Here is a 14,317-nt window from a genome sequence, read left to right as displayed (position 1 = left end):
AAGCACAATTAAAATGGCTGGCCACTGGGTGTTCTTGGCTAAAACGGCAGCTGGAGCTTGACCAAGCAGTCACCCAATCTGCGTCCTGACTCACAGACGTAGAGGAGGCTGCAACAAGAGCACCAGCTGCAATAAGTAACACTGAAGGATTCACATGAGAAAACCTGCCTTACCTAGAATAACTGTTTAGGTACCTGGATAATGGTGAGGGATGTGGTGTCGAGGCAAATGTAACACTTTTTGTAGCTACAGAGGAGGGTGCTTGGGGACAGAGGGGATAGACAGGGAGGGATGAGCTGATGAGAGATTCACAGAGAGAGAGTGATCCTTGCAGAAATTGAAGGTGTGGGAGGGGAAGATGTGGCTGATCCTTTTGTAGAAGGCAGAAATTGTAATGAATGGTATGTTGGAAGCATAGATTAGTGGAATAGTTGGCAGAGTCTAGGGGAACCAGAGGCAGGTGTAACACCTTGCAGTTTCAGGGGAGGGTGCACAGGGTGGAAGGGTATAGATGGGAGAGATAGTGGTTGAGAGAATCACAGACAGTGATCCCTGCAGACAGTGGAGGTGGGGGTGGAAGGGTGTAGGTGAGAGGGAAAGTGGTTGGGAGAATCACAGAGAGTGATCCCTGCAGACAGTGGAGGTGGGGGTGGGTGGGAAATGTGCTTGGTGGTGGGATCCCATTGTAGGTGGCAGAAGTTGCAATGAATGATATGTTGGATACATTGGTTGGGATGAGATAGTAAATGAGGACAAGGGGAACCTACTTCTGCCTGACGGTGGGGAATGGGATGAGTGCAGAAGTCACCCCATTTTCTGAAAAAGGAGGATCTCCAGGTTGTCCTGGAGTTGAAGGACTCATCATGAGGATAGAAGAGGTAGAAACAGAGGAACTGAGAGAAGGAAATGACATATTTGCAAGTAACAGGGCATGGGGGTGTGGTGTGGAGAAGGTAGCTGTGGGTATCAGTGGGTTTGTGGTAGATGTTGGTGGATAATCTGTCTTCTGTAAAGGAGACAGAAAGATCAAGAAGGCAGAAGGACATATCAAAGACAAACTGAATTTGAGGGCAGGATGGAAGTTGGTTGTGAACTTGATAATATTGATGAACTCTGCACCTGAATTGTAAATTTCCAAATGACAATGCTATTGATTTGAATTGGCTTGTGGAATTTTGATCATTATCCAGTGGTGAAAAATGAAATGTGAATAGTATACCATTTCTGATACCACACTGATAAGTTCTGAAGTCTCTACCAGTTTACAGTTACTAGGCAGCCTTTTAAGGATTCAATAATCATATTTTTAATAAAAGTGATTCATATTTGAAATGCATAATACCATAATTTGCATATTTTAAGCAAATATGCAAACAATGACATTATACAGGTCAAATATGATGCTTAAGATAAAAGCATTATCTTAATGCTTTCTTCTATCTTTGCATTTTACAAATTGTATTAGATCTTCTATTATAAATTATTTTTACCATCAGTCATGTCGTAGATTATTGCCTTATTCCTTTTTGTACTGTGAGTTTTTTTCTTATTTTTGCAGCGATTTCTTTTGATCTCTATGCAAAACCAGGTAACAATCGGACACTGACGCTAACACGGCCAAAAAGATCGTACTACCAGTGGCGACTGCGAGTTCCAGCAGGCCATATTGTACATTTAGTGATTCTGACCCTACACAGGGCGATTCCAGGAAACTGTGCAATCCATAAACTATCCGCTTATGATTTCCTACTCCCCATACAGAACAAAATAATCGCACGGTAAGACAGGCAACAGGTGGAATTTACAAAGTGAAAGTGTGTTCATGCTAAGCTGTGCTTCGTTTACTTCCTAGCACTAAGCTGACAATTCCTTTCTATGAATAAGCCTAAGTTTGCTCATTATCTATTGTCAGCTGGTGTTTGGTCGTGGAACAGCTTTGGGAGCAAACTTGGTTCATTTGTTTCCTGTGGTTTATGTGGAGTGACATCCTGAGCTTTACTGAGTTTAGTTTTTCAATATGATTTTAAACTTACATCTGAATTGATAACTAGAGTACTAAATATGAATGGAGACAAAAGAGACAACAGATGCTGGAAACTGAAGCAAAAACAAAACTGCTGGTGGAATTCAATGGGTCCAGCAGCATCAGTGGAGGAAGGGATAGGTAATGTTTTGAGTTATGATTCTGCAGCAGTCAAAACATCAACTGTCCCTTTGCCTCCATAGATGCTGCTTGTGCTCCTGAATTTCTTCAACAGTGCTTTTTGCCCAAAACATGAATATCAGTTGCCCTTCCGTGGAGCTCTAAGGGATAATCACTGGAAACCTCAGGCGGCCTGAGCGGGTTTCTACTGATCATCTGCTAAAGTTACAGCAACTGATCATGATAGTTTTAAGAGCTCTTAGTTTTCTCTTCTTCTTTTAAACTTCATGCCTGGACATTTACCCGGAGGCAACAGTCCATCTGCTTTGAAAGAAAAGTCATCATGAATAGATCTACTTTTCAAACTTTGTAAATGTCAACGTATTCAAGTGTTCTTGGTCTAAAAATAAATGTTTGGATGGAAATGAAAAGTTTCAAGCCGGAGACTGTCCTCTACGTTTGGACAATGTGTGGAATATATATCGCAATAAAACTCAGAATTAAAAGTAGGAATCTGGGCTCTAATTGAATTGTTCATGTGTTATTCTTAAGTGACAATGACAAACGTACTTCAGATCAGTTCTTTTGCTGTTATGTTTAAGAATATTAAAGATAACACAAATTTAAAATCCAAAGGTGTTTATATAAAGTAACAAAATTGGGGAATATTGCCACTTAAAATATGCTCTTTATGGATGTTTTTATAATATGTTTTGTCGAACAAGAAAATAACATGATGTCTTTCAGGTGGTGTGGTTCACCCGTCAGTTGGAATCCTCCGGTTATCAGATTGACTTCATCCGGCAATGTGATGTTGGTGACATTTTCATCAAAAATTCGAAGAGGCGGTGCAGTATTTAAAGCATATTTTGAAGCTATTCGTAAAAAGGGTAGATATGTGAATATTGTTTTATGTAAAACATTCTGAACTATTTGACCAATAATTGATCTTCTGGCTTCATTAAAATCTGAGCCTTAATACTGGACTTGTCGATGAACCAACAGATTTTTTTTACATGTGTTTAAATTGATAATCATTGACAGGAAATAGACTCAGCCCAATTGAATTGCAATACTTCCAGTAAAAATAAATTTCCACATTCTAGAACTATATGAAGACAAAAACTAGAGATATTTACTTTACTTTATTGTCGCCAAACAATTGATACTAGAGCGTACAATCACCGCAGCAATATTTGATTCTGCGCTTCATGCTCCCTGGAGTACAAATCGATAGTAAATATTAAAAATTTAAATTATAAATCATAAATAGAAAATAGAAAAGGGAAAGTAAGGTAGTGCAAAAAAACCAAGAGGCAGGTCCGGATATTTGGAGGGTACGGCCCAGATCCGGGTCAGGATCCGTTCAGCAGTCTTATCATAGTTGGAAAAAAGCTGCTCCCAAATCTGGCCGTACGAGTCTTCAAGCTCCTGAGCCTTCTCCCGGAGGGAAGAGGGACGAAAAGTGTGTTGGCTGGGTGGGTCGTGTCCTTGATTATCCTGGCAGCACTGCTTCGACAGCGTGCGGTGTAAAGTGAGTCCACGGACGGAAGATTGGTTTGTGTGGTGTGCTGGGCTGTGTTCATGATCTTCTGCAGCTTCTTCCGGTCTTGGACAGGACAACTTCCATACCAGGTTGTGGTGCACCCTAGAAGAATGCTTTCTACGATGCATCTATAAAAATTAGGGAGGGTTTTAGGGGACAGGCCAAATTTCTTTAGTTTTCTCAGGAAGTAAAGGAGCTGGTGGGCCTTCTTGGCAGTGGACTCTGCTTGGTTGAACCAAGTCAGGTCATTTGTGATATTGACCCTGAGGAACTTAAAGCTTTTGACCTGTTCTACTTGCACTCCACCAATGTAAATGGGGTTGTGCTGTCCGCTACTCCTTCTGAAGTCAACAACCAATTCCTTTGTCTTGCCGACGTTGAGAGATAGGTTATTGTCTTCGCACCATGCCACCAGATTCTTAATTTCCTCTCTGTACTCAAACTCATCATTACCAAAGAAGTTTTAGAATTTCCCTTCATTGTTGCAATTGTAATTTATATTGATAATGACAGAACAACATACAAGATTGAAAATCTGATGGTGTGATTGTATTTTGTTTGAGATTTAAAAAAATATTTTTGCCTCCTAGGTTGTGGTGGTAATTTCATATCCTGGAATGGTTCCTTGAGCTCTCCCTATTACCCTCGCTACTACCCACCCAAGATCGACTGTACCTGGACGATAACTGTGAGTAATAATACAATTCTATTCTTCAAAATGCCCTCTCTGCATTGAGGCTTTCGTCCATGGGGAAAATTTTCAAAATACTTACAGCATGTAGATACAGTGAACAAAAGCTCTTAAAGTCATCCTTTGTTGGTAATTACTTTATATCAGATGGTGTAGAGTTGCTTTTTATCCAAAGGAATTTCAAGTACAGTATTAACTACAGACTAAAGACACAAGAAACTGCAGATCATTTAATCTGAAGTCCTGATGCAGGTCTTAATACAAAACATCCATGATGTTTATCTCCATAGTTGATATGTGTGACCCACTAGGTTCCTTCAGTAGTCCAGCGGTGCTCCATCTTCTAACTTAAGATCTGTTGTCACTCAAAGACTAAGGAAAGGAGATGTACCTAATATAAAAGTAAAAATACATCACCATTTCACCTGGAAGGAAAATTTCGGGTTCATGATGGTGGGAAGGAGAAAGCAATTAGGGAGATAGTGCAAGAATTGCCATTGCAAGAAAAGTTGCCTTTTGAATGGAATGGATACAGGTGGCAATTGATGGAAGAATTATGATATTGTGGTGGCAATGCTGAAATTAGGTTTGGTGGTGTCGTCATACTGAAGGTGTCATAAATGACAAAGAGTGATGTTTGCTGGGGTCAAAAGTGAGAACAAGGGGTGTTTTGTTAATATACAGATAAGTGAAGGACTATGAGCAGAGGTATGGGGGTGGCATGGTGGCATCGTGGTTACCATTATGTCATTATGGCACCATTGAAGTGGGTTCAATTCCTACTGCTGTCTGTAAGGAGCTGTTACAATCTCCCCACGTGGGCTTCCTCCCACATTCCAAAGACACATGGGTTAGTAGAGTAATTGGTCACATGGAGATAATTGGGCAGTGTGGTCTCGTTGGGCTGGGAAGGCTTGTTACCATGATGCATGTCCAACTTTAAAAAAAAAATTAAGGTACAAGAATTAGAATGGGTGTACAGTATTGAGGCAACACTGGATAGAAATTTTCATTTAATGAAAAGGGAATGCACGCTACCATAGCATTGGCAAGATAGAAGCAATAGAGATGTAGAGATTGGGAACATGAGATGATTTCCTTTTGGGAAGCTGGGTGGTAGGAAGTGGACATCTGTAGGTTTATAGTAGACATTATTTGTTAGGCTGTTTCCAGATTGGTGAGGTTGAGTGAGTGAAAGGACAAGTCAGAGATGTACCTTTTGAGGGTGGGAGGAGTGGAAATTGTCAACAAATTTTCTGAAGTTATAAAGACGAGGGTGAAAGTAAGAAATAGCAATTATAGTTATCAAAGCATTCGTCTAATTACTGCAGTGGTAAAAGATAATTGCATCGACCTCTGCTGAAGGTGGTCCTGGTGGGGAATGGTAGTAAGGATCGGCAAAGTTAGTCTCTAGTTTTCCAGTAATCAAGAGCGCCACTCTTGTCAATAGAATTAAGGATTATAGATTGGTTGGACAAAACATTGCAAGTTCAGTATTGACTACTAGTTGTAGAATAAAAAAAAAGTAGGGTAAATTATTTTAAAAATTTAAGTTAGGAAAGGAATGATGTTAATGTACAATGTATAGCATGAATCATTATTTTAGTACAGTCCAAAATGCTTTACAGCTAATAAAGCATCATCACTACTGTGTTTTCAAAATCCTGAAATTTTAATTCCTGAAACATCTGATCTAGAAATTATTTGTATTCTGCTTTGAATAGTGGCAGCCTACTTGGATATTTTAGTGTATTTTCTAACTTACACTTCAAAGTCAAATGTAGTTATTAACTTAATGTAATGGTTATCATCTTCTTTAACAGACACCTGCTGTGGGATATAATATAGTCCTTTCTGTCATTGTTTTGGAAATCCAAGAGCGATCCCAAGGTTCGAGATACTGTGATAGGGACTGGTTAGAGATTGATGGAATCAGGTAAGACTGTAGATTGTAGAGTTTATTACAAAAGATGAGGTGTTATATGTCTATAAATATTAAAGAGAGACTATCTGATCCTATCAGGGTCTTTAAAGTGACCATAGGGTAGACGCAAAAAAGACTACTTATCTGAAAAGCGATTCCAGAACAGTGGCCGGATCCCAAAACTAGTTAAGTGTCTATAAGGTATGTGAATTATTCTGAAGTCATGAGGGATCTCAGACGAATGGACTTTAATCTCCCCAAGCATAATTTGCAGGAGAAACTGCTTTTGTACCTCAAATTCAGCAGATAGATTAAGAGGTGGCAATACCGTCTCTTAGGATTTCCAGCTGTAAGTACTGGCAAATCAATGGCAAGGTATTAGGTTTTCAAACGATTTGAAATGTCAACTAGTTTGTTGAGAGAAACCTTTTTTGAAATGTCAACTAGTTTGTTGAGAGAAACCTTTTTGAATTAGCATGATAAATGTTAAACAGAATGGATTTACAATCCGCTGCAAGCACATTGTCACCTGACGTGATGTTACAGTAGCTGGTAATTGTATCCCTGTGTCTTCCATAACTTCATTTTCTTGTTTGCCCTGATTTTCTTAATTCGATAAAGAGCTGGCTGAAATAATTCCATCAGTTTTGTCTGTTCTGTCACTTTGTGTGGTATTCCACTTGTGAAATAAGACACGTTCAACTTCTGCCTAAATTTCACTGGCAGTGATTTTCTTCAGTGACTCTTTCACTGTCAAAGCAAACTTCGCTGGCAAGCTGTTTGAAGTGAACAGAATGAAATTTTGTGCAAATGCTTAACTCCATTTCTTCTGATAAAATCAGCAAATTCAGCAACCAGGGCGAGTGCCTCCATTGTCCACCACGAGTTAACTCTGGAAGACCAGCTGTAAGAAAGATCATTGCCAGTTTTAATAGTTATTTCAGAGAACAGTTTCCTTAGAAACTGTTAGAATTGCAATTTACTTAGAAATTCCATCTGCTACAGTTGCATTTCCTATTGATGGATCTACAAAATCCACAAATATCCTCAAAGTTCATTGATCAGCTAAGAGCAGGGTGTTTCTTACTGCTTATATTCTCCTGCCTCCAGATAAAACTCTTGACGTGAGATGAATTCAGGTGTCCTTTATCCATGGCTTCAGAAGCTGTTCTTCCTCGTGATGGAATAACAGCTCTAGCTTCCCAAAGGACTGTATCATTCTGGTTTATTTTCTAGTACAATTTTCTGTAGTATAGTAATAATATGTCATCTTCACATTTTCCTTCCCATCCATGTTGGTTGCATCTTTGCAGCCATGAGGAAATGGAATCCCGTCTCATTATGGTAACAAAAAAGTGGCTGGAATATTAAACACATTTTCCAGCAATGGCTCATTCCCAACTAGTTTTGAAATCTATTTATAGGTGGTCAACTCAGCAAATCTGAATTCTGATACGAATATTGTTTTGCAGCGAAACATAGCTGTGTGTAGACATTGTTGTTGTCCATCTCTGCATCTTCTTTGAGGCTTTCAGAGTATCTCGTACGACTCAACTAAAATATTGGACAAAATTCTGTGATTTGACACGTTCCAGTTGGTATATTCTATAGAGAGTCTGCAACAGTTTTTTCTGAGAGTTTATTCTAATTGCCAATCTTGTACCAATGAACTCTAGAATTATGGATGGAGTCGTCGTATTGTTCAACATGTCAGGGAAATTAAAATTATTAGAATTATTTCCAGGAATACACATTCCCAAATGAGTTAAAACTGATGTGTCTTTCCAGCTATCAAAATTAGTGCTCTTTACTGCACCGTTAGTAATTTTGCTGCTTTGGATTTCACACATTTGATGCTTTAACTGAAAAGTGGGACTTGGAGCCAACTCCACAACTTCTCAGAAGCAGATAAGTTTCCATTCCACTTGAAAATATCAGATATTCACTGGAAAGATTTAGCAATAACTAGGTCAAGTTTAATTGTCATTCAACTATACATGAATATCCATGAATACAGCCAAACAAAACAGCGTTCGCCTGGGGCCAAGGTGTAGAACACAGTACCAACAATCACACACAGCACAAGGCACATGTAGCGCATACAGAATGGCAGTAAACATACAGTCACATAAAAAAGTACAATGTCGCCCAGGTTCCTGAGTGTCATGTTATCAGCGAGAAAACATGCACAGCAGTCAGCAGGCGAACGCAATCCAGCCTGCCTTCCAACAAGTGTACACAGGAGGGGCCAGCCCCCAGTTCAGCCTGGATGTCACACCACACCACATCTGGTGTCTCTTCTCCTGGGTAGCTGCAACAGGCAACCTTGTGGCATGAGGCCTAGTCTGCGCTTGTGGCCAAAAACCGAGGCCACACGGGACCCCCGCTGTCAGTCTCACCAATGAACCAGTGAACCAGAGAACCAGACTTGTAGTATTCTACATTTCCAATGTCCAACACGGTCTTGTAATTACAAGAAAAATGTCCAAGTCAATCACTCGTTGTTAGGCAGCACACCACGTTTACGCACCAAATCCGACACCTTTCTGTAGCAGACATCAGCACGGCCTGCACTAAGTCCAGTTCCTCCATTAACAAGCAACTCATTGACAGTGTAGACCTTCAATGCCAAGCAGTATCTTGCGACGATAAAAAAGAGGTTCAAATGTCAATAATGCCTTTTGGTTGCACCCAGAGTCTAGGTGCATCTAAGTGCACTGCCATCTTACCGGATGCAATAGTAATAATAACAGAGAGACTGAGTATGTCCAAAATAATTTGGAAAGTGATATAAGTTAATTTGTGGAATGTTAAATATTGCACTGAAGTTTAACTAACTTTACTAAATCACACCTTTACTTCCTTAGATACTGCAATCGAGTCACTGAGGGAGGTTTTCAGAAGATTTATGGAAGATCTGTCAAAATTAAGTTTTCCTCTGATCAGTCAGTTACCCTCAAAGGATTTTATTTGGAATACAGAGCTTTTAGCTATGAGGACCGTAAGTAAACTTGCTCCTTTAAATGATTGTTTTGTGGGAGTTATAGTTTTATCCATTGACATTCTAATTTATTCAGGTTATATAGGCCTAGAATATTCATGCTGCTTCTGCCTTAACTTCAGTTTGCGGTTTTGGGAAAACACAATCTAGTTTGCATTCTTGTAAGTGAACCAGGTTACTGCTGAAGTCCCTCTCCAGAGACCCAGAACAAAGTTCAAGCTGACTTTTTCGAAAAACATTGCTTTGCAGGAAGTGCTAACTTTCAGATGAGCTCTTATTTAACTGAGTCTCACTTTTGCTCTCAAAGTGAACGATCTCATGGTACAAAAATGAAGATGACATTTGTCCCTGCTTTCTGGGCTAACATCTTATCCCTCAATCAACAGCATTTACAAACAACTAATCATCAAGCCATTATCACATTGCTATTTCAGGGACCATGTTGTACATAAACCGTTTTTCATCTTTCAAAAGTAATATCACTTTGAAAGTAATTTTTGGAAGTTCTTTGGATGTTTTGCAGTTGAAGCTCACATTTCAAGACAAATACTCTTTTGAATATTGTTTATCATGCTCATTCTGAGATAATTATTTTCTGAAATCTCAAACAAAATACCCTCCTTGTCACAGTCCATTGCTCCATTTTCTTACTGCATTTGCAAGTTTTGTTGTGGAGAAAGTTGACCATTTTACTAAATTTCAAAATTTATTATTTAACCAGCATGCCCGAATCAATTTAAATGCAAGGATGGATCATGTATTTCTTTAAAAAGCCACTGTGATGGATGGACCGATTGTTTAGATGGCAGTGATGAAATGAAATGCAGTAAGTTCTCCCATTGCTTTTACAAACAGTTCTCTTGTAAAGGTAATCAATTTTTAAAATATTTGTTTCAAATAAATATATCAAAAATAATGCAAGATGCAAACTTACTGCCCTAGAAGAATGATGTATGCAGATTGTGAGGTGCTGATAGGAGTTCAGATCACTTCCTAAAGGACAATAATAAACTTAAGCACTCTTCCCTCTTGATAAAATAATGAAATCAATTTTGGGGCAAAGTTGAGATCTTACTATAGCATGGTCTAAAAGGAGGGCTTGCCGGTAACTAGCCTTAACTTTCTAAATCAAAGGATGTGCAGCATAGATTGCCCAGGATGTTCCAAGGGAAAAGTAACTACAGTTAAGTGGAGGGTGGGTGATGAGTGCTTCAATTTAAACAGGAAGCAGAAAAACTACTTAAATTTCACTTCTCATTGCTTCTACTCTGGGATTGTCTGATTATTATTTCTGTGTGTAAACTTTTAACAAAAGATATATATTTCTATGTGGTGAGAAAAATAGTGTGAGGAAGTTTCACAGTTCAGTTTTTTGCATATCTTAGAAACAAATACAGAAGCAAGCTATTTCTAGCTCTACAACCTCTTAATCTCTGTTCATCATATGCATTCATTTGCTCCATACACAAAATGTGACTGGAACTCAGCAGGTCGGGCAGTGTCTGTGAAGAGAAATGAACAGTCAGAATTTTGAGCTGAGCCCTTTCAAAAGAGAATGATGAAGGGTCTCAGCCCAAAACCTTGACTTTCATTTCCCTCCATAGATGTTGCCTAACCTGCTGAATCCCTGCGGCATTTTGTGTGCGTTGCATGAAATTTCCAGCATGTGCCTCCATGTGCATTCATTTTTTTTTTTATTTTCTAAGATTATATAACAAATAATGCTTTACATGACCTTATTTTGGTAATATTCCATGTGGTAACAATACTTTATTCAAATACATTTTATTGTATGTGTGTAGTGGACTGAAATAGATCTTTGCCTTTTTTTTTAACCCAACTTGCCCACCAGTTGTAGCAACTTAAGCAGTTATTATCTCAAAGCTTATCATTGCTTGGTAATTTTCAATCAGATTCCATCTAAAATTAATAAAAGTTCAAATTTTTCAAAACTTCCTTCATACTTCAGCAACAGGACCATCATAACAGTATATTGATTTCTATCAGTGGGCAAAGCAATATCCCGTCTAATTTCTATACCTAGTTGAAGCTGCGGCATATAACATTTAAATCCCTGTTTATTCTTTTGTATTCTTTTCCATCTATATTCTCACAGATTTATCTGCTCTTCAAGGATTAATCTTCACAGTGTACTGGTGTAAAAGAGATTAAAAGAGTGTAAAAGAGATTCTCTTGCAATATTTATTTTCCATTGACAAGATTACTTTGAAAGATTAGTCAATCATTAGAATGGGCAGATTGAAGAATTTAAATATATTTTGTCTTTATTGTTTCAGAACTTTTCATTGCCAGTATGAACATATCTCCTATCATATGTATTTGGTACAATTACAGATTGCTATTTCACATGCCCAAGTGGTACCTGTATTCTCCGCAGATCAGTTTGCGATGGAATAAATGATTGTGCAGATGAAAGTGATGAACAAAACTGTACAAGAACAGGTATGTGTTTATATATTTAACTTCCAATTTCTCATTTTATTATAATTCCTCATAGAAATAAATAACCTGGTTCAATGCATGCATTAATTGACCAATACTTGCTGGGGTTGAGTTGTTCCCTAATCTTGGCAATTTACTTGCAATTCTTTAAATTTCCTAATTTTTACCAGAATAAATGAAATTTTTTGCAACTTCTATCATGTAGACTTTGATTTACATTTCAGGGATAAGCTTTACACAGTGGTAGTCACCAGAGTGATTTGCAGAAGCTACTAACTCTGTGGACTCTGAGCATTGCGATTCATCCAGATATAATAATCCTTTATGCATGGAGATCAGCTCATGATATCCTTGTGGGCAGCGATGTCAGAATGCCTTGGACTAAAATAAAACACTAAGATCTTGCAATTAAAGTTTTGGGGAATATATGTCATAATTACTGATATATTTCAAAGATTGCAATTGGATCAAAGCAGAAAATAATGGAAATATTTACTGCCATCATCAGTTAGAGAAAAAAACAGAGCTAATGTTTTAGGACAGTGAATTTTTATCAAGTAGGGGAGTGAACATTGTCTCAGACCATGAGAGGTCTGCGTCGGGCATTTTCATGCCTTACAAGGCGCGGATTGGAAGTCTGCGTGGGGCACCACTCCTCGCACAGATGTGATTAAGTGCCTTGCTCAAGGACACAAACACGCTGCCACAGCTGAGGCTCGAACTAGTGACCTTCAGATCACTAGACAAACGCCTTAACCACTTGGCCGCATGCCCAACTCTAATTATCAAGTACGTTAGTGATAAAAACTCATCGATCTGAAATGTTAACCCTTCCATTGATGTTGTCTGAGCTGCAGACTGTTTCCAGCATTCTTTGTGTTATTTCTGATTTTCATTATCCGCAACTTGCATGCTTTTTGACCTAACTGGATGTTAGGTGGAACATAAAAATACCTTTCAGATTTTAAGACAAGTGGCAGAATTAGATAAAATATTAAAATTGAATCAGAGTGAATAAACGAACCATTACATCAATGATCACTGAATGGGAGCTGCCAAATCTTACAGTGTAGAAGGATGCCTTTGAGCCCATCGAGTCATTGCCAGTTCCCGTCGATTTACTTCTCTCACTTATTTCCAAGTAACACATTCTTGGTCACATGCTGAATAACTCCCTGATTCTCCTACCAACCATCTTCAGTAGTGTGCAAAACATACTGATTAATTCATCAATCAATCAATCACATCTTTGGAATGTGGAAAGGCTGCAAAGAAAAACCTGGTGCAAAACCATGCAATCAGAAGGAGGATGTTGAAGCTCCACACAGTTAGTAAGGGAAGTCAGGATCAATCCTGGATCACCTGAGCATTGAGGCAGCAGCACCTTCTGTGGTACTACGGCAGTATTCATATTCTGGTTGGCTTTATTCCTGCAAGTATTATGCAAAATGTTAGCAGAAAGTGTAAATAGCTCCTCAAAGTTAACACTATTGAAGGCAAAAGTCAGATGAATAATCATTTCAGCGTGGATTTACTAATTAGTTCTGTACACAGGTAAGCAAGTTCTTACATGCTCATGAAGGCTTTTGAAATGGCATGGGTGAACTGCGGGTAATAAAAGCTGAATTGTCACTGAGTGTTATTCACTCACTGTGACAAATATCACTATTTGATGAGGAAAATATTTGTGTAGTTAGGCCTAAATGCATAGGTTTAATCACTACCAAGTTAATAATTACAACTTAAAAATGAATGAGAGAATTGTTCATTTTCTGAAATTATATTCATGAAATGTTCACGTGCAGGAATTTTTTTGTATTTGACACTGAAAAGCATGCCAGTTTAAATGTTTTCTTTGGTCAAGAAAGCACAGCAGCATCTCCACTTGTTGAGGAGATTGAGGTGAGTGAGGCCTCCCTCCCACCCATTTTAATCAGTTTTTACAGGAGCACCATCGTGGGTGTCCTGACCAACTGCATCACCGCCTGGTAGAGGAATTGCAAGTCATCTGACCGCAAGTCCCCGCAATGGATTGCGAGAACTTCTGGGAGGAATAAACTCTTCTCCGGTTTTCAACTGGGTACAGGCATCGATAATTTAATGATGTTTTGATGACAAGCTCCGCCATCTTCATGAAGATGGGAGAGTTTGTCATTGAAACATCTGTTATAATCGATGCCTGTTCAGGGCTGGAAGACCGAGAAAAGGTTATTCATCATATACGTCGGAAAGCACTGGAACCTCTTTTATAACTGCTGGGAGGATCATTGGGAGCTCTCCTCCACCCATTAGAAATATTTATCAGGAGCGCTGTATATGCAGGGCCCTTAGCATTGTCAGTGATCCCTCCCATTCATCCAACAACCTCTTTGGCACCTTACCATCGGGAAGGAGGTACTGTAGCATTAGGACAAGAACTCTTAGGATGGGAAACAGCTTCTTCCCCCAGACCATAAACAAGAGGACATCTACAGATGCTGGAAATCCGAGCAACACACACAGAATGCTGGAGGAACTCAGCAGGCCAGGCAGCATTGTGTGTGTGTTGC

General features: G+C 38.9%; 1 protein-coding gene across 1 annotated transcript in view; it reads left to right on the top strand.

Moving 5' to 3' along the window:
- LOC140198953 (suppressor of tumorigenicity 14 protein-like) overlaps positions 1-14,317 on the top strand; it is a 64,651-nt gene that overhangs the window by 24,583 nt on the left and 25,751 nt on the right. Inside the window, exons 7-13 of the mRNA XM_072260257.1 lie at positions 1,559-1,778; positions 2,891-3,033; positions 4,280-4,377; positions 6,204-6,316; positions 9,172-9,305; positions 10,027-10,131; positions 11,661-11,768. Of these exons, the coding sequence (XP_072116358.1) occupies positions 1,559-1,778; positions 2,891-3,033; positions 4,280-4,377; positions 6,204-6,316; positions 9,172-9,305; positions 10,027-10,131; positions 11,661-11,768 (921 nt within the window). The remainder of the gene's footprint in view (positions 1-1,558; positions 1,779-2,890; positions 3,034-4,279; positions 4,378-6,203; positions 6,317-9,171; positions 9,306-10,026; positions 10,132-11,660; positions 11,769-14,317) is intronic.

This window comes from Mobula birostris, chromosome 6 (assembly GCF_030028105.1).
Source record: "Mobula birostris isolate sMobBir1 chromosome 6, sMobBir1.hap1, whole genome shotgun sequence".
Classification (NCBI taxonomy): Eukaryota; Metazoa; Chordata; class Chondrichthyes; order Myliobatiformes; family Myliobatidae; genus Mobula; species Mobula birostris.
The sequence above is the reverse complement of the archived record's forward strand: the minus strand, read 5'-3'. Positions and strand labels throughout refer to the sequence as shown.